This window comes from Merops nubicus, unplaced genomic scaffold (genome assembly GCF_000691845.1).
Source record: "Merops nubicus isolate BGI_N331 unplaced genomic scaffold, ASM69184v1 scaffold7676, whole genome shotgun sequence".
Taxonomy (NCBI): domain Eukaryota; kingdom Metazoa; phylum Chordata; class Aves; order Coraciiformes; family Meropidae; genus Merops; species Merops nubicus.
In genome coordinates, this window is record NW_008612846.1 from 1 (window position 1) to 24,914 (window position 24,914).

Below are 24,914 nucleotides of genomic sequence, written 5' to 3' on the forward strand. Positions count from 1 at the left end.
CGGGCGGGAGCGGGCGGCTCGATGTGGGGACGTTGAGCTGCGCTCTGGTTGACAGGACGTGGCGCGGAGCGGTGCCGCTCGGAGGCCGTTGGGGAAGCTCATTTCTGCTTGACTTGGTCGCAACGTTAATTCAAAGAATGCTCCGCTTTATTTGCAAATTCCTTTTAATTTAATTTTTCTCTTATAATGTAGCAAGGGTATTTAAAGTAATTACATTGCTTGTTAGCGTTGGGAAGGCAGGTGCCTGAAGTTCATTTTGGTGGAGCCCGGTGCAGCGGTTCCCCGTGGCCATGGGCTCTGGCTGCTCAGGAGCTGGAGGTTGTCCAGGCCCTGGTTGTGAGGAGCCCGGAGTGCAGCTTGGGCTTCAGTGGAGAGGCCGCTTGTCTGAGCGGGAGCGAGGTGTCCTCTCCAGAGATGGCTTCTGAGAATCCAGCTACCTTAGTGTGCGGCTGGTGGTAGCCACTCTTGCTTGGCAATGTGTTCTCCTGAAGCACTTCTCTCATGTAATCTGGAGCATTGGGTTCTTTAATGCAGAAAGTATTTTACTTGTTAGTGTGCAAAATTAAACAAATAGACTGTAGAGAATTAGCCTTCTTATGTGGATCCTTAAATATAGCTTCAGAACATAACTTAAAAATGCCTTTGTGTGCCTGCATGAATGAATCTTTAAATCCCTACTTTCATCCTGCAGCCTCTTTGCATCCCACTCTGCTGCAAACATTTATGTGATATGGAACTGCTTCATATGAAGGAAAATGTGATAAAGTTGTAGGTGGAGGTTAAAGTAGCAGAATCACAGGTACCACATTCTTTTAGAAAAGCTCTCAATTTCAAGGGTGGGTTTCTAAAATCTCTAATAAAACTCAACATTTTGTGAACAAACAGTACAGAGTACTTTTTGCCAAGTGTAGAAAGAGTAGAGAAAGCTTTTAACTGCAGCACAAGAGTGATAAAATAGAGACCAGGCTGGATGGGGCTTTGAGCAACCTGGTCTAGTGGGAGGTGTCCCTGCCCATGGCAGGGGGATTGGGACTTAAAGGTAGCTTCCAACCTAAATCATTCTATGATTCTGTGAAGACCACAAGACACAGAATGCACTGATTGAAACAAGAGATTTTGATTTTCCAGAGTATTTTGTTTCTGCATGCTTGTTGATGTGACAAAGTTAGGTACAAGCATAAACTTCACATTGGCCACATGTTCAACGGTATTGAAGGAAACTTGTACTGTTTCAGCTACTGTAAAATTGTCTAGTCTAAATTTTTGCCCCATGAATATTGGAAACCATGCGAATTTGTTCTTGCTGAACAACTTTAATTGAAGCAAACTTTTGGGTGGAGGACATTAAGACTTACATTGACTGATAAGCATAGAGCATGGAAGTGTCACTTTAATAATACCACTGATGGCAGGTTTGAATAATCATAGTATCAGCATGATAAGAAGCGGCTTCCAGAGTGTGTGGTGGTCCTGCCATCTCCATTTGCTCAAACGTGCTAGCAGAACAGTACAAGTAGGTACAAGCCTTGGTCTTCCTGCAGGTGCTTTGTAACACAGGCACATGTCAGTGCTGCTAACCAGAGCCCTCTGCAAATTCTTCTGCTCTAGGAGGTTCCATGGAGCGCCTGACGGGCAGAGGGAACTTGCGGTTTGCAGCTGCAGCTGAGAAAGGAAATACTGTGAGTTACTGCACTTTGTAACTGCCCCGAATATTCCGAGCATTTCTAGATAGAAATTATCAGCTTATATTGCTTCTTCCACAATTTTGAAGTTTTGGCTCTTTGTTGTCATATTTGGGAGCATTAAAATATTTCTATCCTAATGGGCAGCTTTTTTGGAGTAAGAATCACTTCTTTCCACAGGGCTCGCCCTCTGATTTGAGTCATGAGAAGCCAAAGAAATCGCAGCATTCATCTGAGAATGTTTTTTCTATTGGCTATGATAAAAGTCTCTTCAGTCTGGTAGTATCACCCCCTGAAAAGACTACTTGCCATCATTGTGGCCTGTTTGGTAAGTGCTGTTGTCCCACAGTCTGTGATGCATAGTGTGTTTAGCAATGAAAACAGATCAGAGGGTTTGTTAAAAATATGCATTCATTTTAGGACCTTTTTGATCTCTCAGGTTTAAGTGTAGTGACTATTCAGAACATAGTTTGAGTTAGGGACATCTCTAAGCAAATGTATTTTGGGTCTTTTTTTTTCCCCTTCTTGAATATGGAGGGAATCTGGGACATAGGGTGCAGAAAGGCCTGACAGCTATGTGTTAATACAAATCCCTATTTGTTGATGCTTAGAATTGTAGTGGAAATGTCTTGTAAAGCAAATAATCCATGGAATCTATTGTCTGAAATAAATATTTTTTTGTCTTTTTTTTTTAGGGTCACTAAGGTGTTCGCAGTGCAAGCAAATTTACTATTGCTCTGTGGATTGTCAGAAAAAAGATTGGCCAGCACATAGTGTTGTATGTGAACCAGTTAAAAAGTAAGTTTGTTGAAATTTCTGCCAAATAATCTTTGCAGAAAAATAGTATCCCTTCTGATACAACATAAATGACAATGTAAAGACACTATTACAGTAAAATATCTTGCTTATTCTTAGGCTGGTACTGTATTATGCCATACTTGTCAGAAAACTCGGCTCTGCTGCTTTACAAGGGTGACTTGAAAGATACTGTTGAAGTTCTGAAGGTGTTCTGTAATGAGGCTTAAAGCAAACACCTTTTTTTCCCTTGTGTCAGAGCTATGTGAGCATTCAGAAAGAATACCAGCTTATCACAGACTTTTATTGCTGTTGATGATGTAGGCAAGGGAGGAGAAATGAGGCTGCACTTTTCAGCAGTGGAATGGTTAATAGATTGTCTTCAATGGGCTCTGATGAGGCACACTTTGAATCTAAGTGTAGCCTCAGTGAACTTTGTGGATATTTTATCTTTGATGAGCACAGCTGCCATTAGAAGTTCTCAGCCAGGCCATTCCCTGGCTGCTCATCACTTTTTGACTTGCCAGTGTAGATGCTCAAGAGATCACTCCCTAATCCTTTTCAATTAATGTAAACTCCATTAGGATCTAACAGGGTACAAATTGACTGGCTGGCTTTGGGACAGCTTAGGGGGGGTGATCTGAGTGTTTAAGCTGACAGTCTAGTAAGAAGTGATGGTTGCAGTTTGGTGAATCTGCAGCCAGGTATATATTCAAAAGCAAATCCATAATCAAAATTTATTAGAAGTTTTGTGGTTTTTTTCCCCCAAAAGTTTTGCTACATTGTCTGAATGGGGGTAACACAGGAACAATCTGTCAGATATGTTATCTGGGTATTACTTATATATTCAACTGAAATAGCAACTTTTAAAACAAAAAATTTCCTATTGTTGTTTTGGGATTACAGTGTTAGCAGAACTCTACAATAACAGTCCAAGATTTCTTTTCCATTTTGATCAAAAGAAAAAACACCAGATTTGACAGGGAACTGATAAATTTGCTGTTCTACCTCTCTTGGAGGAGGAATAGAGGTTGACAAAACCCACATATTATGCATTGTGTTCTATTTGCATGTAGGTGTTATGAATGCTACTTGTCTGTCTTTGGTTCTTCAAAATTATTTCCTTTTTCTTTGATTACAGTGTAAATAGCAGCAATGAAGGCAACTTGCCTGCTAAAACAGAGAAGAGAGTTTGTCTTAAGGTATAGAATACAATTTTCACTATGGCTTGAATGGATCTGCTGTAAGATAGTTGCAATATGCTTAATTTAACCTGTACAGGAGAAGAACAAGGTCCAAAAGTTACCATCTATTCCTTTTAGAAAGGTCAGTGCTTCAGATGAGAAGTTACTGGGAGAAGAACTGAAAGACAGGTTACTTCTAGAGCCCTTAGCAACGCTGTCAGACAACTTGTTTTTTTGTTTGGAAAAACATCTGTGAAAAAAGTTAAAATCAAGGCATGTATGGTCTTACTAGAGGAGTATTTTGGGAAGGAAACAGACATAGCTTGTCCAGTTCAGAAAAATTCTGGTGTCTTGTTTTCTGTGTAGGTCGTGAGCTGGTGTTTGCAAATTATTTGAGAAATACACTTAATGTAGTATTGTGCATTGTAGTATAGCAGTAAGAGATGCAGATAAGTTTTTGGTTTTTTGATGAAGCAGGAATTAAACATGATGTAATTATCATTTTATAATGTTTTGAAGCCTCTCTTGATCTTAATTTCAGCCAAGCATTTCCTGTAGACTTCCTATGAACTCTTCTGCAGGAGGTCATTTTGCTGTCTTCGTGAGTACTTGGGGTGGAGTGTATGAAAGCAAGTAAATGTGCATACCTCCAGCTAGCCTTGTGTTTGCACTGCACGAGAACTCCTTCATCAGGCACTTCAAAGGAAGTAGTTCATTCAGCTGTTTAACTTTTTGAAGGAATTTATAAAGGAGACTTCAATTTGGGTCATGAGGCTGCTTTTATTTCATATTGATAAGTCTCCTTTGTATGTGTGACTATCAACTGATAGTGAGGACTTTGATATCAAGATAATGTACAATGTGAATAAACAATTTTTAGCCAATTTATTTTGAGATAGCAGAAGGTTTATTTTACCATGGTTTGTCTTCTGAAACACAAGTAAATTCTGTGGAAAGAAAAGTGCTTATTGCTAGTATAAACTTATATTGCACGTGTATTTTGCTATTGTAGTGTGAGATGTGTTTTTATGCAAAAAATCTTGTAGATGGATCTTTGTTGCAAGTAAACTATTAATTTGACAACTGCAGCAGTAATTTAAGCCACCATGCATTGGCTGCGGTATCTTGGTCCAAAGGGAAAAGAAGTTTTCCCCAAGCACGTAGATGAGGTTATTTTTCTAATAGTTTTAGGATGTCACAGACACAGATGGTATGTATTCAGCAGGTTACACTAAATGTTTAGACTTTTTTTCTTTAAATTGGTGCCAGAAGTTAAGACATTAGCTATCATTTAGTCTGTGGTGTTAAGGCCAGAAGGATGCAGGTGGGATTCAATTCCTCTTATTGATAAGAGCATCACAAGCAGGAGGTACAGCTGAGTTGTCCAGGTGTGGAAGAAGAGTGAATGTGTGAGACTTCAGCATGTTTTTCATTATCTCTGGGACAGTGTTCTTTTTTCATGAGGAATACATTGAAAATCAACAAAACCACTTTTTTTACATGTTTCTTGAAATTATTAAAAGTCCTTTTATTGCTTGTTACTACAAGGAGCTACAGCTGAACAACTCTAGTTTAAACATAACTTGTAGCTTTTTTAAACAGGGTAATTCAACCTCTGTGGATTCTCCCAAGACAGAAAAGCACATGAAGAAAGTTATGCTCTCAGATCTCCAGGCTCTAGAGATCAAAAAAGCTATGGAAGTACAGGTACTTTTATTGTGTAAGAATCCTGCAGTGCTTTGTTAGGTTGCATTTGAAGCTTAGTTAAGCACATGTAGCTGTGTGTCACCTCAGCTCTTTGTTTAATTTTGCTCACTTGTAAAACTCCTTTGTTTTATGTAAAGATGAGTAAGTGCAAGCAGGGCTGGGTGGAGTAAGTGAGGAAGATTATTTCTGTGAAGGTGAACATAACTGGTTTTGTGCCCTGCAGTTAATGACTGCTAGATTCAAACCAAAAGAACAAAATCAGGTGTAGGATGAAATGCATTTATTGAAATGAACACTGGTCCTGAATAATATACTGTAGGTTGTTCTTGCATAAATATCATCTACTATGGCTTTTCTCTTTAGGGTACAGTAACAAAGTTCAAGAGTCCAAGTGAGTTTTATATACAGATGAATTCTCCAGAAGGTTTAGACCAGTTTGGTACACTGTGTGTGAAGCTGCAGGACCATTATGCTAACGTGGTTATTCAAGAGCTCTATGTTGCTGCCAGAGGGGAAGTCTGTGCTGCACGGTACCCCTTGGATCAGGTAACATCTGAGTGTCTATGAAGTAACCAGCCTGTGTGGAGCTCATGTTTGTATCATTTGCTTTTATGCCTCTGCCAGTGAGGGCTGCTAATTAGAGATCAGTTTATTGTGGTAGTAACTGGCTTTATGACATCTGGAACTTGCATTTAAGGCAATGGCCCCTTTAACCCCCCAAAAAAAGTTGACTTCTGTGTGTTTATGTACTTGAGCCCTGTAGGTAGTTTGTCCTACTGCTGCTTGAAGTCTGTGTGTTCTTAGCATATTAAAAGTACTGTAGTTAGAACAGTTTGAAATATGATTCTGCTTATTTAAGGACATTATTCTTGACTGATTTCTTACCTGACTTTTCTAGTTGCATTTCTCTAGCCACATCTAGTACCTGTTTCCCTTCCCACCCCTTTTAGTATTTCTTCCCCTTTTTCTCTTCCATTGTTAGCAGATTCTTGGTTTACTGCACAGTAGCAAATAACCATAGGAGTAGAATTTTCTCTTTGTAGAAGTCAACACTACAGTGATCTGTGTTTGAGTTGCTTCAGAACTGGGTACTGCCTTTGTTGATAAACAAATGTAATGAAGTAAAGCAAATTACAATGTGTTCTTACTGAGACTGTTTATTCCTACACAGACCTGGAGTAGAGCACTGGTGAAAGATGTGGATACACTGCAAAAGAAAGCACAAGTATTCTATATAGATCATGGGATTGAAGGAAATATTCCACTCTCTTGGATTCAAGCTCTGCACAAAGACACTGAACTGTTGTTACCTCCACGTGTGAGTTTTGGTTTCCTAACGGTAGCTGAGCTCTCGTAGCTGAACGGCTCTGAAATGAGTGTGATTCACCTCTTGGTGTAATTGTCATGATCACAGTATTTTGTGTTCAGTGAAAATAACACATAAAATATAAATCCCATGGGACCAAGGGAGGCTACCTGGCCTTTTTTCTTCCCAGTCCCAGAATTCTTGGGTTCTGAACTAATAAAAAGCCATGCAGGGTCGTGAGGTCTGCAAGTGCCTTACAGGCTAGAGGACAGCAGGGAAAACATTTGGCCTGAGCATTCTAATCTGGTCTCATGCAGTAGCAAAAATTTCCTTGTAGTTCGGGCAAACTTTGTTTGGAGTAAAGGCAGCTGCTGGCCTTGGTTCATTGCCATACTGTGTGATGTCTTCCATTACAAAATAGATGGTCTAGCTTTAATCTGTGTGTTAAACTAGTATGTTTTAACAAAGAATAGTAGAGGAGCATTCTTTCAACCAGTGACAACTATGATTAGCTGCTAGTGCAATAAATAGTCTTTCCAAGCTTGTTCACCTGAGTTTCTACTGCGTCCATAAAAGGCTTCTGAGAGCTGTTTAAATCCCATTTTAAAACCATTATTATCTGCTGAAGGCAAGTTAGGACATGCACCTGTAGTCAGATGTGATGTGTGATACATGCTCAACTTTACCTAAGACCCCATAAACAGTGGGAGAATTGGAGGAAGTTTAGTTTACAGTTTGAACTTCATTTCCCAATTCTTAACTCTCTTGTAAAGAAGTCCTTTGGAATTTGAAGGGCTATCAATTCAACTGCAGCTTTAACTTTTATAGGCAAGATGGTATTTCTGAGGGGCTTAATTATTTAGTTGCTTTTTCTACAGGGCAAACATCCACCTATTCTCTCTTCTAATTACAATCCTTTCCAGGCCATTAAATGTTCCTTTGCTAATTATGATCCAAAACAAAAAGGATGGAATGAAGACATTGCCAGCTTTTCCTCCCAGCTCCTGGGAAAACACTGTTCAGTAACCATTGTTGACATATTACAGGAGGAAATGATGTTGAGTTTTGCTGTAGAAGTTGTTCTTCCAGATCTTGGTAAGTACTTGGTAGTGGTAGTGGGGGGGAACCCTCAACAAGAAAAAAAAACAAACAAACCCAAACCTACAAATGTTAAGTCTTTCATGTTGCTTTCCCTCCCCCATTAAATACCTTTAAAAGAGGAGAGGGTTTCTTTTCTTTCCTCCTTCTCAGTATTGCAGGCTTTTTTAAAAAAGAAAAATCTCTTGTATTTCAACTTTTCATGTAGAGGTCACTTTAAAATGTCTGCGCCTGAAATATCTTGTTATGCTTAATAACCTTAAATTTTACCAAGGTAACTTTTCTGGTATAATTGTAATAAATACAGCATTTTCTGGATTACCCTCTTTATTTTCATTTTAATAGATGCATGAAAATGTGGTTACGTGTTATTCCTTTTCTCACGCATTTTTATCTCTTTAAAAATTATAGTTTCTAGTTCCACTAATGATTGTAGCAGCTTTTGTTATTTCATACATTCTACCTAAAAAAGTGTCCCAAAGAAAGTGCAGCCACTGGACATTGTCAGCTGTTTGTTTCTAACTTGGCAAACTTCAGTGGACAGAGACAAGCAGGGCACCTGACCTTTGAGGAGTCCAAATTTAGATTGTCAGTTGGGCTGGGGAGGAGTGGTTTTGACTATGGAACCAGATCAATACACAGATGATGTGCCTGTTGTCACTATTCTGAGGACTACTTCGGGGGGATGTTTTCCTGGCTGCAGAGAAAGGACAGTATAGTGCTAAGAGCATATTCTTTTCATTGATAGGCAGCCCATAAAAACTTTGAAGGAAGTGATGGTTGATCCTCTTAACTTGCTAAAATTCCTGATAAATTGTAAGCTCATCTCGAAGCTCATCTCTGTGCCATAGCCCTTGCAATATATAAAATCATGGTTCTCCTTAGTCCTGTGTAAATTCAACTGATTCAGGGTTGTGCTGGGCGTATTTCGTGTTTGGTTGCTTTACACCACTCTAATGGCAAAGCAATATAGCTTGCCAACCTCTTGGAGAGAATATCAGGGAAATCTCACTGGATTAATTAAATAGAAGGTCATGGAATAGATGCATGCCACAAGCAACAATCATCTGTAGTCAGGTTTTCAGTTGAAAATAATTATATAGAAAGCTTGGAATACTGCTTCATGCATCAGAAATGGGATATGTAGTAGCTAAGAAAATCAATATTTCTTTGTAAATCTTGGTAACGTTGCATACTCGGTGTTGTAAGTATGGAGGTAGGCTGTGAATCCTTGTGTGAAAAGCTGTAATCTGTTACTTGTAGTCACTAAAGGCTGTTGGCTGAAAAGCTGTTAAACACTCTTGGAGCTCTGAATGTCTTCAGAAAACTTAAAGTACTTGAGTTACTCTGAAACTACTTTTATTTTACATTCTGAGTGTTTCAATTGTTCCACAAAGTAGTAGAACATGCTTACCTTGTGATAGGGATATAGGTTGGGCTCAGAAGATGGTTCTGAAATAAAACTAAAGGATGACTATTTTGTATGGTAAATTACTTTTTTTACACTTGTACTTTAGGAGACTGCCTAGATAAAATACCTTTAGAAATAAGATCGTCTTTAACTCCAGGAAGCAATGCTGAAGGAGCAGACTCTCCAAGAGGTAAGCAAACAAATCAAACTTAGTAAGAGATGGAAAAAAGTTGGGGAATTTTAAGTCCTCCCATGTCACATGATTTTCTGTACGTAGTGAATATTCTAGCTGTTCACCAGTGTCGCCTCCTACTTAAACACTGGCTAGTGGAGCTGCCTTCACTAATTCACTAGCGACAGTAGCACATAAGCTTTTTAATAGTATAAAGCACTTGTTTAGTGATGATTGTGACCATTAATTTCATGGATAATGTGACAGGAGCCTTCAAATTCTGAAGAGTCAGCAAAAGGAATAAAATGCTTCAGCATGTTTAAATCTTGTAGTTTAACTTAGTATAGTTTGAGTCTCTGAATCCTAGCTGCTGAGGTTGCACATTTCAAAATCATTCAGCTTTTGATCAGTAACCTCATTGTTCTTACTGCTGTGTTTTGTTTTTGTGTTTGTTTTTTTTTTTTGTAACATACAGTGTCAGAAAACCATTCTGAGGGAAGTACAGAAAAATCACCTGAAGTTCTTCACTATGCTAATTCAGATGCAGTGTGTGTCTCCATATGTATCGGAGATGAATTTTCTGGGGTGGTTTCCAGCATCCAAAACCCAGAAAACTTTTTCTGTCAGCAGACGCAGAGTGGCCGTAAGTGATGTGGTGAAAACAGGATGTAAGATACCTAGTGTGGCATCTTTTCCATTACCAGGAGGGAATGGCTGGAGGAAGATGTTGCTGGTCTCATAGTGTGACCTGAGATGGTGACTCCCTGTAGCACTAGCCCAGGCCTCAGTTAAGAGCCATGCTGTTGTTAATATCACTTACTAACCTGTAAGGTGGTGGCTTCTGGGCAGCCTGAGTAGTGCAAAGTAGAAAGATGGTGTGGCATGGATTTTAACAATCTGAAGTCAATTGGCATCACAAATACTTAATGTTAAATATGTTCTCTCATGTGTTCCAAAAGTGCATATGAGTGTAATTTACTTTGATGCCTTGTTGCTTTACCATTGGAGGGAGGTGTTTCCTTAAATGCTGTGTGTGTGGACTGAACTGCCTCCTTGCATAGTACGTTGAGAATATCCGAGTTTGAGAAGGCCAGATAGTAGTGCTCAAATGTTGCTTTGATGTCTTCTGATACAGTAAAACATAAAACCAAGTGATGCTATGGTGGGCCAGAGTGCTGGTCTGAAGGGACATTTGGTGCATGTCCCATGGTGCCCATAAACAGATGTCTGGGGAGAATAAGAGTGCAGTAAACTTGTGGCTTGTGTCGTCCTAGTGCTGTCCAAGGCAGCAGGATTTTTTTTCAGTTAAAAGGGCTTTTGCAGCTGGGTGGGATCTGGTGTATCTCCTACAGTGGATTTCTCTTCTGTGTACTTGTGCAGCCCTTGAGTTCTGGGCTGACTGACAGCATAGTGTGTCCTTTAGCAGGAAGTGGCACTCATCTGTTTGAAGAGCTGGCTTCCTGCTTTCTTTCTAGCATGCCTCCGCTAGCTTGCTTTCAACTCCTGCTGCCTTCAGTTTTGTTTCTGTGTTGAAAAAGTCTGTTTTTCCCTGTCTGTTCCCTTCTTTACCACTGTCATTCTATAGACTGACATGAGGATTCTCTTCAATCTTAGCAATTGAAGAGTCCTAATCTCATCACTGTTCTGATACTGTATTAACTATGATGTGGAATAATCCCTGTTACACTACAAGATGTTCTTCCAGGCTTTGAACTTCAGATTTGTGTACTTTTATAATAGTTACAAGGCAGTGTACCTTCCAAAACCTGTATATTTTAACCATCAGGTCAACTTGCTGAGCTTCAAGTGGCTCTTAATGAACACTGTGACAAACTACCCAGTAGTCCAGATTTTCGTCCTGCTGCTGGAGATGTGTGCTGTGCCCAGTTCACAGGTAAAACTGGAGTGAAAATATGCTTCTTAACTTGTCACTTTATTACAAAAGATAAACACATTTTGGTTGCATTTGAGGCGTTTCATACAGTTTGTGTATGGTTTTAGCTGTTGATGAGGGTTGATTTTTGTCTGGTTTTAGCTGTTGATTGGTGTTCTATTTTTATATTGGTTTGCCAAAATAATCATTCTGTTCTCAGAAGTCAAAAGCAAGTACAATAAACATGTATTTTCCTTTCTAGAAGACAATTGTTGGTATCGTGCTGCTGTTACAGCCTGTGCTTCTGAAGACACTGTTTTGGTAGGCTATCTAGATTATGGTAATTTTGAAGTTCTTCCACTGACTAGACTTCGCCCTATGATTCCAAGATTAATGGACTTGCCAGCTCAAGCCATAAGATGTACCTTGGCAGGTATGGCGTAAATGATAAGCTGTTTTCCACTGGATAGGAGCAAAATAAGTGGGGTAAGATAGTGATCACACCTGTATTATCTTACAGTGAATATGGGGAAGGATGGGCATAACCATAGGTGCTGCTTACAGAATTCTTAATTATAGTGGCGTACCTACAAAATGTGACGAATCTTTCCTAATGTACCTGGTGACCTGCAGTTGTATGCTTGGAAAAAAGTGTTAACATACCTGTTAGGTTTTGTGCTCTTGTTCCAAGCAAAACTGTCACCTACTGGATTTGTGGAATCCTTAAATCTGTTGTGGTTTTAGCACTGCAGAGGAAGGTAAAATTTCATTTTATATCTTGGAATTCAGGCCTCTGTCAGATTTTTATTAAATCAGAGTACTGAAAAAAAAAAAAAAATTCAGAATGTAAATAACTGGATTTAGAATCTTGTTACAGCATGAGGAGTAGGGCTGAGTGAGTTGGTATACATGCTGCTCAACCTGCTGTTTCAAACCACGTTGCTCTACCTTTCCACATAGCTGTTGAGGCTTGAATTATCCTCAGAACCTTTCCATATTGTGTGACTTTTCAGGTGTAAAGCCACCATCAGGAATGTGGACTTCAAACGCTATTTCCTATATGAGCCAACTGGTGAAAGACAAAGTGTTAACAATAAAAGTAGTGGCTAAAGAAAGTTACAGTTCTGTGGTGGAGCTGGTGGATGCATCAGTTACTCCAGCAATAAACATTTCGCGCCATCTCCTCGCGAGAGGCTGCGCGGCCGAGGAGTCGAGGGCGGCCGCGCCAGCACCCGCACTGCAGGGCGTGGAGCCAGCAGAGGGTGAGTGTGAGCAGATCCTGCTACAGTGGGTACAAGGAGTGCATGTTCTTAACTGGTAAGAGCTTTCCAGTGTGGCTCATGAAGTCTGTCCAGCCTTCACAGCTCTGATGTTTAGCTGTGATGACTTTGCCATGAAGAAATTGCTTCTGTATCTGTATGTGTACCTGTGTGCATGTGTCACCGAGTTGCTGGCTTTTGGAACACTGTGCTAGTATTTCACTTACTATGGTAAGAAGTCTTAACAATTTCCAGCTGAAGTAGTATATGACTAGTTACTGCCTGCTTGTTCTTAGTACCTTGTCCTTAGTACCTTGTCCTTTAGGTCAAATACTATTTAATCTTTATTGACTTATATTTTACATGTAAACCTACATATTTAGTCCTTGAAAATCTATTTGACTGCAGTAACCTATTACACTTCAAGGCTGTGCCTAAATTGCCTTTTTTATATTCAGTGGTCAAACCTTCAATTTGAGAGATGTGCAAGTTTTATGTCAGATTTCTCTGTATTGTGGAAGATTCCTAGCTTCTTTCATATGAAGCATGTTAAGCCCCTCTTTTTCCATCCTGTGTCTGGTAAAAGAAAGGTTCTCCCCTGATCCATCTGTACTGAAAATTGGGGGAAGTCTTTTTGTCTAGGCTGTGTCCAAGCCCCTTCATCTTCTTCACTACACACCTTATGGCCAGGACATGGTTATTACTTATCTTTGTTCATAAGGGTAAGGAATCTTGTATGAAATTTTGATCCATTGCCATCATCCAGGACCTGTCATATACTTCTTAGGTTTCTTAGTTACTTCTTACCTTTTTTAATTTCTCACACCAAGTGGGAGCTTCTGGATGCAGGTTCTAAACAAATTATCAACTTTTGTCTTAAGAGTTTTAAAACTTGTGGGTTTTATATTGGAATTTGAACAGATACATTTTTCTCTCAACTTGCAGAATAACTTTCCAGTAACTTGTTTGCTGTACTTAAATTTCGTGATTAAATCTGTGATTGCTGGGTCTGGCATGGTATAAGAGTAGATCTTAATTAGCTAGCCAGAAATGAAGAAAAGTTGTTGTTTTGTTTTTTTTTTTGTTTAGAGGACTTGTTAAAAAGAAATCTCACCATCACATAAAAGGATAAAAAAAATTGTATTTCACAGTTACGAAGCTTGTCAGAAGCAGTGCTGAGCAGAACAGAATCTCAGCGTGGCCATCCTTGAAGCTCAAAACTTTCTTGAGCTTTGTTTTCAGAAAAAAACCCTAAACCCTTGCTGGAGGTCAGCACACTCAAGCTGTAGAAAGGCTGAGGGTATTTCTGCACACTGCTGCCTACCATGAACTGTAGCAACCTTAACAGCTATGAAAAATGCAGAAAGATTTAGTAATGCTTAATGGAGGAAATGGTGGCTTCTCCAATGTGCCATAATTCTAGTTTTCACTTGATCTATTCTATAACTTGTGTTAAACAATAAGCTTCTTTCGGGCATTTTAGTATAATGTACACATTTCTGCAACCAGTCTGTCTAGTGATCCTTTTGTTCTTTTTCCTCCTTAGACTATTTCCAGTGCTCTCAGTGATGGCTCTTTCAAAGCCCCTACCCTGCTTCCCAGGAACCAAGGCTTCTGAGTCTCCCTCTTGCTCAGGTTATTGCCACCTGCTCTGTTCCTATGTCACTGCTTTTCCCCGCTCATCCACAGCTTGCCCTTCCCAGTAGTGATCAAATACATTACACATCTGGCACATTTCTCTTGCTTGGTTTCATTCTGCAAAGAGGCTCTCACTGGTAATTAGTCTGTTGGATTATTTATAACAAAAAATGCAAGGTCATGCATGTCTTTCAGGATGTATAATTTTTTTTCCTGTAAAACTTATTTTAATTTCTTTTCCTTCCTCTACATCTCTCTTCTCTGTCCTCTCTAGAGGACACAACAAACAAAAGAATTTTCAGCTGGAATAAAGTAACTCTTAACCAAACAGTAGATGTCATGGTGTGTTCAGTGTACAGTCCAGGAGAATTCTACTGTCAGATCTCAAATAACAATGGTAAGCTTATTCAGCTTTTTTCATTTTGCTAGTTTCTTTGCTTCCTTTTTTCAAACTGTTATTTATTATAGTTCTAATACATTGTTTCAAGTGAGCTTATAGCACCAAGGCTTATCTTTATAATTTTTTTTATCTAAGAATACAAGTGGAATGATGAAGGTAATTGGATGATTGTATATAGTTACTGAGATTGAAATGTGAAAAAGTTGATGGTAAGCAGTTTAATAAAACTTAATTTAAGAATGTAGAGAAAAGTGAAAAGAGCTGCCATAACCTAGGCAAAGAATATCTAAACAGAAGTTGTCAAATAAGAGATGTGTTCATGTGCCCATACATCATTTACTGGAGCTCTCCTCTAGTACTCTGTCTTGTTCTAATTTATAAAAACTTAGATTCTAAAGAGACAAAATAACATGAAAATGAGAAAATGCAGCTTTTGACACTTGATTTCCTCTTGGATAAGCTCAAAGAAAAAATTTGTTCTCTATTTTCATGTATAAAGATTTCTGATATCCACTGCCTTTTTACTCTACTAGAGAAAGTGTAATTAAATTCACTGGCTGGAAGTGGAAACCAAAAATACAAGGCAGATCTTTAAAAGTAAGGGAAGTTTATTCCTTGACTTACCCAGGAATAGTATGGATTCTTCATGTGTTATCACCTTTAAAACATGACTGAATTCCTCCCTAAAAGTGATGTTACAGACTAGGCTAAAAGATGTGATATAAAAATAAGCAAGCAGGGTGAGATCCAGTAATGTCATATGTGCTGGCCGAACTAGATAATTGCCAGGGTGTTACCTGGATGTAAATACACTTTAGATTTTGGAGTAAAGGATGCTTGTTGGATTAGCAGGAACAACTACTGGTAACTTTTCTATAATACTGAACTAATTTGCCAGTAAATACCAGCTATCACCTGCTAAGTCTGTCTAGTAAGTTAAATAGCTAACCAGGTGTAAATGATTCTTTTCTTATGAAAATATAAAATTCACATAAATCTTCCATCAAATCTTGTATAAGAAAGGTATATATGGCAAACAGTATTGATGAAAGTTCAAGTCGGCTTATTTTGTTAATCTTGTTTTCTTTCTAATTTTCAGAGTTAGTTGCTCTGAATTTACTTAACAAATCATTGTCTGAATACTGTAAGAAAACTCCACCAAATGTTTTTAAGCCTGAGAATGGAGAACCTTGCTGTGCTTTTTTCTCTGGTAAGTAGCAGACTAAAATACCTTTTTTTTTTTTCCACAGAGTGAGCATAAAACAAAAAAAACCAGACAGCTAATCAGTTTGCATTGGCAGAAAAGCAAAGAATTGAGTTCATTTACTAAAAAATAAGTGCTGGTAATTTACTAAATGTGTGAAATAATTATTCTTATTAAACTTTTTCAAAATCAGATGATGGTAACTGGTACCGTGCTTTGGTGCAAACCGTCACTTCCCATGGAACTGCTGAAGTGTGCTTTGTGGACTATGGAAACGTTGCCGAAGTCCCACTGGATAAAATCCGGCACATCTCCTCCTCATTCCTGACACTTCCAGCTCAAGGAATTAAATGCTGGCTCTCAGGTGGATATGCTTACAGATTCTTATAAGAGGTGTTGTGTTCAGAGACTTGCTTTGGGGGAAGGTAGTGATGACAGGGTATACGCCACAGAACCTGGGCGGTTTTGTCCTGTTTGTTTTATAGTAACCGTCTGTGCTGCTTCCAGCCTCTGGGAACTGTGGGAGCTGTTCTAGCCTTACTGCAGAGCACACAGGCATTTAACAGAAAGGTGCTGGCTCCTGCCTGAGCTCCTGGAGTGATCTGCATGGAGGTTACTTACTGCTCTACCAGTCAGAAGGACACTGTCGTTTAGTTCTGCTTCATCTGTAGCACTTGCTAGCTTTTGGTTGCTGCCTTGCTAAGAGTGAATGTGCTTATAATAATAATTATTAAACTTCATTATTTCTCAAAAATTTTGAAGGCAAAAAAGCTCATCTGTTTTTATGAAGCAGGTTGGCCTTTCAGGTCTCTGTAGGAATGTTTCATTTGATTCTTGTGGTTTGGCACAATGCTGCTGTTTTGCAGTCTTCTATCAATTCTCTGCCTCCTCCTTTTCCACACCAAATCATTCTATTCTACAGAATTATTCTTTGTTTATAGTGTAGTCTACGTGATTTAAAAATAAAAAAACGTGGAAATGGGGGGGGGAAAAGCTCAAAACCCAAGGTGTCTTCTAGTGGGGTTTTTTGGTTTCTTAAAACACTTTGGTTTTCTGCTCCTTTGATAAAAAAAGCTGTATGAAACTGACTTATAAACAGTCTTAATGGTGTTGTTTATACCAAGGCACAGGTATTGGTAGAGTAACTTAAAATGCAGAAAAGCAAAACTTGGGTGTGCTGAGGAAATGTGGTTTTATTTAGGAGAAATGGGGAAGCAGGAGACCAGTTAACAGGATAAAGTACAATGTCTGTCCCTAAGGCAGTAGAGGTAATGTTGGTATTTAGAGTTGTGCTTTAAAAAAAATAAAGGGAATTTTAAAAAGGAAAATATAACATTGCAGTAAGTTGCTTGATGGAGCTATTTTGAACAGTTCTCCTACCTCCTAGGTATAAAGCCTATTAATAGCAAGTGGATTCCAGAAGCTACAGCAAGATTTTGTATGTACGCTGCAGGGATAAAGCTTCAGGCCAGAGTAACTTCACTTTCCAGATTTGGGGCTGGTGTAGAGCTTACTGACAATTCCACAGGTCATCCAAAAGTCATCAATGAGATATTAACGTCTGAAAAGTTGGCTGTAAAGGAAGTTCTACAAGGTAAAAATAACTTTCCAAAGAAGTCCATTGACAAAAAAGGTAATTAAATGAATGCTATCTTTTAGATTGAACAAGAATTTTTAGTATTCCAGCCTTTAACCGTGATCTTGCTCTTTAGCCATAGTTGATAATAAACATGCATGATTTTGATTTTTCTTGTCACTTCTTGCAGTTCATGCAGTTAAACATAAGCTGCCCTGCAGGTGGCATTACAGACAGAAAGATAAAAATCGACAGGTTTGTCTTAAAAGAATGTCACTTCAGTATCTGATAGAGAACTGCAAATTTGTTAGGACTGAAACTTTACCCACATTTACTTTCTAATACATTATTTTTCTGTGGTGTTTTTTACTTTACATTTATCTGCTAATAGTATATGAACGGCAAAGTAAGCAAGAATTATCTTGGTTTAGATTTCTCTTCTCAAAGACATGCAGTTTTCTCTTAGGATTTGAAAAGATGGTCTGTAGCAGTTAAAATATATATGTGCTTGGATGAAACTGGTACACTGCATTTTCTTACTGTTTGTTAGAAACCTCACTTGGGCACTGGAAGTCAATTGAATTGGCTGTAGATGAAACCATGTCTGTCTGTGTAACAGAAGTTGCAAGCCCAGACTTATTCTATGCTGTACCCGTTCAAAACAAAGGTAAGAGAGTGTTCACTGTTCCCTGATATCAGAAAGAAGTCACTGTTGCAAGCTAGCTAATAAAATGGACTATAGCAGACTGAATAATTTTGAAATGTAGCTCACACAGTAGAAAAGTATCATTTAAAATGCCAAAGGTGGGAGTATGAGAGCTTAAAAGTGAGGATGCTCTTCATTATAGGCAAACATGGTTAATTATATATATTTTTTTTTTTTCTGTAGCTAAAGAGAGGCTGCAAAGGCTAATGCTTGATCTAGAAGGCTACTGTAAATCGTGTAAGAGCCGGCTCTTCAAACCAAAAGTGGGTGAAGCATGTTGTGCCAGGTTTTCAGGTAAGGCAGGTGTTTTTCTTGTAGTTCCTTGAGCACTGTAAGACTTTTTTTTTTTTCCTTCAGAAGGAGGAAAACTGCCAACTTTAAAGTGCTCTTAATTCTGTTATGAAGTATAGCCTGGCTGCTTCTGTAGGGCAAAGATACCCTCTGACAGTTTTGGAGAGAATATAAGGAATAGATTGTGCCCTGCCAAATATATGGAGCTTTTGGAAAAAAATGAAGCTAGTTACTGTTTAAACTGAAATTTGTTTGAGTCACAGGAGCATGAAGTTCATGGCAGAGCAATAGTGCATTTGCATCTGTGCAGACCAGCTTCTGGTCTGTGGTTGCCTGGGTGGTGTTCTGTTGTTCCTTTGTGGAAGCATCGGGTGGTGACACTGGCTGTGACAACTGATCATTGAGCCTTGTTACCCTAACAATTTCCAGGCCTAGCAAACTGTTAGTTCAAGTCAAAAGAATTCTTAACAGTGCAGCAACTTAATTTATTGTCTTAATTATTCAGAAGAGGGGATACGCAGCTGAGGTATTAGCTCAATGTTTGTTTGTTTCTTAAAAAAAATAGTGTTGGTTCATAAATGTTAAATGTTGACTGCGTGTGGATTGTTACCAGAGATTGACAAGTGCTGAAAATGAACTTAGGTTCTATGTCAGATAACTCATGGAAAATAAGGGTAGATAAATGAAAAAAATACTAGGCAGACTATGAGAGTGTATAGCTAGGTGAATAGAGCAGTCACACTATTCTGTTGTTCTGTGGGGCTTGCTTCTTGTCAGCCGGCCTTTTGGATAGAGCAGAGTATTTAAAAGTTCCTGGAAATCTTTGCAGATTCTTGTTCTTGGGATAAGCTGTGTGTAAACTTGTGATTCTTTCTGTCTCCATCTTCTCAGGTGATGGCCAGTGGTACAGAGCTCTTGTTCTAAAAGCTTCTCAGTCTGTTGTGAAAGTCCTGTATGCAGACTATGGGAACACAGAGACTTTACCATTTTCAAAAGTGCTGCCAATCCCCAATTCCTACTTAACGCTGCCTTTTCAGGCAATTACATGTTCACTTGCAGGTAAAAAATAAACCATACAAACAAAAAACCTTGACTGGTTTTTCTGAATGTTTTAGATCTATATCCTGATTATGAGTATAAAGCAATGAACAGTATAAACAATTCTGATCTGCTGCAACAGTATACTGGTTACTGCTGTGCAGGCTGGCTTTGAAAGCATGGGTTTGGTTATCTGTCAGATCTAAGCTATTTATATTAGGAAAATTTAGTATCATATTTTTCAAAAGCAGTGATAGCATTACATGCAAGAAGCAAATTTTGAAGAACAACCTTGATTGTACGTTTTTTTTGCAGGTATAGAGAAAGCCACGTGGTCTCCATTATTACTTGACAAATTGAAAGAAATGTTATGGAATAAACATGTCACAATTACAGTGAAAGGGACTAATGGAAATGCTAACATAGTAACAGTGGTGAAACACAGTGAAAATGGTAGTGTGAATGTAGTTGACAAACTGGTAATGGAAGGTTTGGTCAAAGTCTGCAGTGCTGAAAACTTACATGCTGAACATCACGGTACATACTGTCACTTAATTACTTCAGATTACTTAATTTGAAGAACTGTGGGCATGTGAAATGCCTAAATGATTTTTTCCTTCTAAATATCTTAGAATTCCACATCACCTCTTAAATGAGGGAAGCAGTGTCCATGTGTATTTTGCTCACTCACTTGCTTTGTTTTTTGTAGGCAGTGGAGGTGAGACCAAATGTTGCTGCATGGAACTAAAAGAGCAGGTAAGATTCAGTCCAAGCAGTGCTCATGCTTTTATGTTTTGAGAATTTTAAAAAAAAACCTTGTATGGAAATCACATGGGAGTGGGGAGATGGTAGCTAACTGAAACACTGAAGATATTCAAAGTGAATGTCCCAGCACTACTTCTTAGTTTATATGGTAATAATTAGAGCATCCTGAAACTGAGGGAGGATAATGTATCCTCACATAGACTTCCTCAGTTTGCATTTTGGCACACATACAGCTCTACTTGGTTTGTTGTTTGTGTGTGTGTTGTGGTTTGGTTTTTTCTAGAGTATGAGGGCTCAGGAATGTTACTTTTGTATGCTGTGTAAAGGTACTTGCAGTGTTTTGCATAAACTATTTGAACTAAGGGCATCTGGATTATTTCAGTAATACTGCTGTGTTTTGCTGTGGAGGCAACTTGGCAGACAGCTGCACATGTAAGAATTTTCTCACAATGTGTGTTTCAGAGATTAATGTGCTACAGTGTCAGTCATGGAGCTAGAGCTGAGAATCTTAGTTCAGAACACTGGAATTTGTAACCATATTTGTCACTAGCAAGGGATTTTTTTTGCCTTTTTGAAAGCTTTCTGGTTTAAAGCTTTTTTTAATTTTAACTTAGGCTATTTATCAAAAGCATAACTTCAGATTGCTAAAAATTAGCTTAAAAATATATTAGAAAAGATGCATCAGCCTTTCTCAAAGTGAGGATCTTTGTCAGAGGAATCAGCAAAATTTTGAATTTTAGAGGCACAAACCCCTTTCAAGGGTGGTTTGAACATGCCCCTCTCTCCCCAGCCAGAGGCAGCAAGGTCAAATCAAAAATATGCACTATGATATTTTGGAGGTAGGAAAAAAGCATTTCTGTTCAAGGTCATTTAGACCCTGACTGCTTTGAGGTAACCTTAGTTACCAGCAGTTTAGTGGCAGAGGGCAGTAAATCTGTGCTGTTGCTGAATGTGGTTGACTTCTCTGTCCCACTGTAGGCTGTTAAACCTTCCTTTCCCTTACCCTGTTATCCCTTTGATCACCCAGTTTGACCTAACTGATGTCTTTTCTGACTTCAGTTTGATCACTTTGTTTGCTGCCATCTTTCCTTGCCTGGTTAAGTTTGGCTCAAGTCTCATGACAGGAAGAGAAGATGGAAGATTCCAATATAACTGAAAACTTCAGGAAAGAGACCTGTGAATAACTAATTTTAAGATCCTGATCTCAGTCCTATTTTGAGTACTTTATCAGTTCTGTTCAAGGAAGTTTCTTCAGGAGAAGGAGGGTGGGCAGGGGGAAGTTGGTTTTAGTTCTGCTGGCTTTTTCCCATCCGGAACATTTTGCAGCAGAAAGGATCTGCATATTCCTTGAATTAATACAGGACTTAGCTGAGTTTGTGGTTTTAGGATCTACCCTCATCTGAAAACAGCAATTAAAAAAAAAAAAAATTGTATTTCTAATTCTTTCTGCTTATTCCACAGCTTAAAAAGCATGAACAGATCCTGCTTTTCCTTTTAAACAAGTATGGAAATCCAGATGGATTCACTGAAATGAAAAACCTTCTGGGCCACTAAGCCTCTGACACATGCTGTCTCATTTGTGTGTATACCCGTTCCATTTTTTGGAAGAACAAGTGTATTCATCCTATTAAAAATGAGTCACTTTGTAGAAATTCTGCTGTTCACCTACCTGTATTTGTGTTTGATTGTTATGGTGAAATAAGTATGTAGCTTGAAGGATTTCAAAACCGCAAGCTAAATTTTCTGATTTTCTTTTATACCACCACATGCTGCTAAATTTTGGTTTTCCTTTATTTTACTGTTCAATATGTGTAATTTTATGAAGTGGCCATTGCATTGTGAGTGTTTGCAAACTTACTGTTGAAATGGTCATAATAATGAAGCTTACTTCAACTACAGTACCATACATCTTGAAAAACTGTGTCTTGTTTAATCTTCTCTCAACTTAATTTCAGTCTGAACTTACACTGAGAATTTTTCTTCATAAACTTGGTTTCAGTTTCATTGAAGTCTGAGTCTGGTTTACACTTACGCTGCATAAAATGCATCTGTCAGTGTTGTTCTGAAGTCAGTTGTATTAGAACCATGTTGTCTGTAGCTACGTTGTCAGGATTTCTATGTCATCAAGTTTTTTTCATGTGATAATAAAAAGTACCATTCTGGGATAAGACAAAAATACTGAGTATCTGTTAATAACAGGATTCACTATTTCTCTAAAATGTAGTTGATACTTGCTGGTAATTTCTGGCTAATCCAGTGATGATGTTATTAAGCAATGCCAAATTACTGTTCATAGAGCATAGCAGATGTTTGCTTATTAAGACTTCGGAGTTCAGGGTTTGTGCAAATAGAAAGGATCTTGATATTAAACTTGTTATTAAAGCAAAATATTTTTGTTTGACTTAACATTCTATTACACTTGCCTCAGATTTTTTTTCCTGCCTCTTAGTTTTTGTTGCCTCATGTTCTTGCAGTAGCTAATAATGAGATGAGCTCTTGCACTTTGGTCTCTAGAGTTCTCTTTGTGCCCCTGAGTCTGAACAAAGATTGTGGCTGGGACAACTGTGACTTTCTCAAGTATTTCCCTGCATGCAAAGCAACCTTGCTGGTGCTTTAGTCTTTCCGTGGCTCCTGTTCACTTTTCCACAGACCCCTTTTCTTAGCAACTATTCATTGCAGTTCAGAAGAGGACTTTGACTGCAGTAGGCAAAAGCAGCCACCTGGTCTACCCTTGATAAGCATGAGAAAGGAAAAGTGCGTCTTCACTTGTTCTGCTTTGAGAATTCATATGGTTCAGAGGCTTCATTCACTGTGTAGTTTCAGATTAAATCTTTAGAAATGCCAATGTAGGGACAAACCAAGAAAGAGAAGTGGAAACCTCTTGGACGACTTGATGTAGCCTTGGGTTCCTCTTGCTTTGGTTTTCTCTGCTACTTTTAATCTGGAATTCAAATCTGTTCTTGAAGTAAAACTATCAGATATGGATTATATTTGTCTAATTGCTAGTGTAGAATCTAATCACACATGGAAATTCATTATAAGATTGTCCGAACAAAAGGTACGTGAAGCACTTAAACTTATAACATCCATCTTCTTGGTGAATAAAATTTCTTAATTCCTGTCTGGAGAAAGAAAACAACTGAAGTACAACTCTAGAAGCACTTCTGAGAGGTAAGTAGTGTAAGTTTAATAAAAATTATATAGCATGGAAAAATAACTTTAAAAAAATCTTTAAAAGATCATTTTCATTTACAAATCGGTGTTGGAGAAACTAGAGTCTACTTCGTTCATTGGGTTCAACTGACTTTGTTACTACTTACATTTGGTGTAGTAGTGTTCCATTACTGACTCAGCATTCTATGAGGTAGATGTAAGGGTATGTGTTCAAAAAAATCCTGATCTGTGTTTAGTCTTGTCTGGGAAGAGATGTGTGAGAGATTCCTTGACTAAAAGTGTTCAGCCTTGTGCAACTCCTGGGCATTGCACGTTAGGTACTGGTTAAACCAGTCAGGTTAAGGCAGTACAATGCTTTTGAAAGTCTGCTGTCTTGAGGCTTGGACTCCTCACGTCTCACTGTCTACTTTCAAGCTCTTGCTACAAGTGGGTCTGACAGCTTCTCTCCTAAATACATCTTCACTTTTTATGAAGGTACTTTCTTTATTATTATTTACAAGAGTGTTGCTCAGTCACAGTGGGCAGCTGCTCTGTCTGCCTGCAGTACTGCCACCCTTGGGAAGGGGTCAGTGGGAACTCCTGAGTGGGATTCAGCATCCACTCTGCTGTTTGGTAGCTCCAGACAGGTTACAGTAACTTCCTGAGAACTGTATTACCCTCTGAAAAGAAATTCAAGATAACAGCTAGATTTAGTTAGTACTCTAATTTAAATTTACCTGGTAGGGAATGTTTGAAAATACAGCAAAGTGATCCTCTTAATGCTGTAAAATTACAGGGTTTTAACACAGCTCTGTTGTGGTAACAGTATTATGTAAGAGAAATGTTCTCCCCAAAGCCACTATCTAGTGCCACTGTATTTAAAATAAATTGCTCTGGTGCTGTTTTGTTCCTTGGCTTTTACTGTGGGAGATGTTTTTTGGTGGTGGGTGTGTCTAGCCTGGTTCCATACCCTTTCACTCCGTGTCAGACCTTTGCAGGATAGAAAACAAGGTCTAGGTGCTGCCAACCCGTGTAGCAGCTCCTCTTCTGTCTTATTTGCTCTGCATCTGTCTGGGGAGTTCTAGTACGGTGCAGCTTTCAAGGGTGAAGACAGGTTACAGCTATGAGGAGGGTAGGCACTACATGTCCTGCTGAAAAAAAACTGCGGAAGGAGATCTGATGTAGCAATTAAAGCTGCAAACCTGAAAACAAACCAACCCATAGCTTTTAAAAAAAGCCACCTAAGTAATTCCTCTGTGTAGCACGTGTAAACATGCTACTTTTACTCAGAGGTGGGGAATAGTTCTGTGGAAAAACGGTCTCAAAACAAACTTGACGCCTAAATGAAGTTATTTATGGCTGCAAAGTAACCTGCAGTCTGCTTTGACTTCTGCTGTTAGCTGTGCTCCTGGGGCGCACGCATGTTCAGCTGTACCGAAGGGACTCTTACAGGTAACCTGGAGCAGTGTGGGTGTTCTTGGCCTTGGTAGCTTCCCCCCACCTCGTGTCTGTGGCGGGAGGACGTGCGGGCTGGGGAGGCGCGGCGAGGCTGCCGCAGCTGAGCGCAATATAAACCCCGGTGCGGAGGAGGCTGGAGCAAAGCCCCCGGGCGCGGCAGGGCTGCGCGGCACCCGATCTGGCAGCGAGGAGGTAAAA

The 24,914-nt window shown here is 39.0% G+C and overlaps 1 protein-coding gene across 1 annotated transcript; it reads left to right on the forward strand.

The window, feature by feature from the left end:
- Positions 1 to 290: 290 nt before the first annotated feature.
- On the forward strand, positions 291 to 24,908 carry LOC103774283 (tudor domain-containing protein 1-like; the record flags this gene model as incomplete). The annotated part of the gene is made up of 21 exons (XM_008941675.1): positions 291 to 399; positions 1,609 to 1,679; positions 1,863 to 2,010; positions 2,378 to 2,480; positions 3,631 to 3,679; positions 7,721 to 7,769; positions 9,290 to 9,373; positions 9,831 to 9,998; positions 11,142 to 11,249; positions 11,491 to 11,661; positions 12,242 to 12,490; positions 14,400 to 14,522; positions 15,625 to 15,735; positions 15,923 to 16,093; positions 17,117 to 17,362; positions 17,856 to 17,980; positions 18,203 to 18,305; positions 19,194 to 19,361; positions 19,656 to 19,877; positions 20,050 to 20,131; positions 24,659 to 24,908. Coding segments are annotated over exons 1-21 (2,910 nt in total), but the record flags the coding sequence as incomplete, so codon positions are not given.
- Between the last annotated feature and the right edge of the window lie 6 nt (positions 24,909 to 24,914).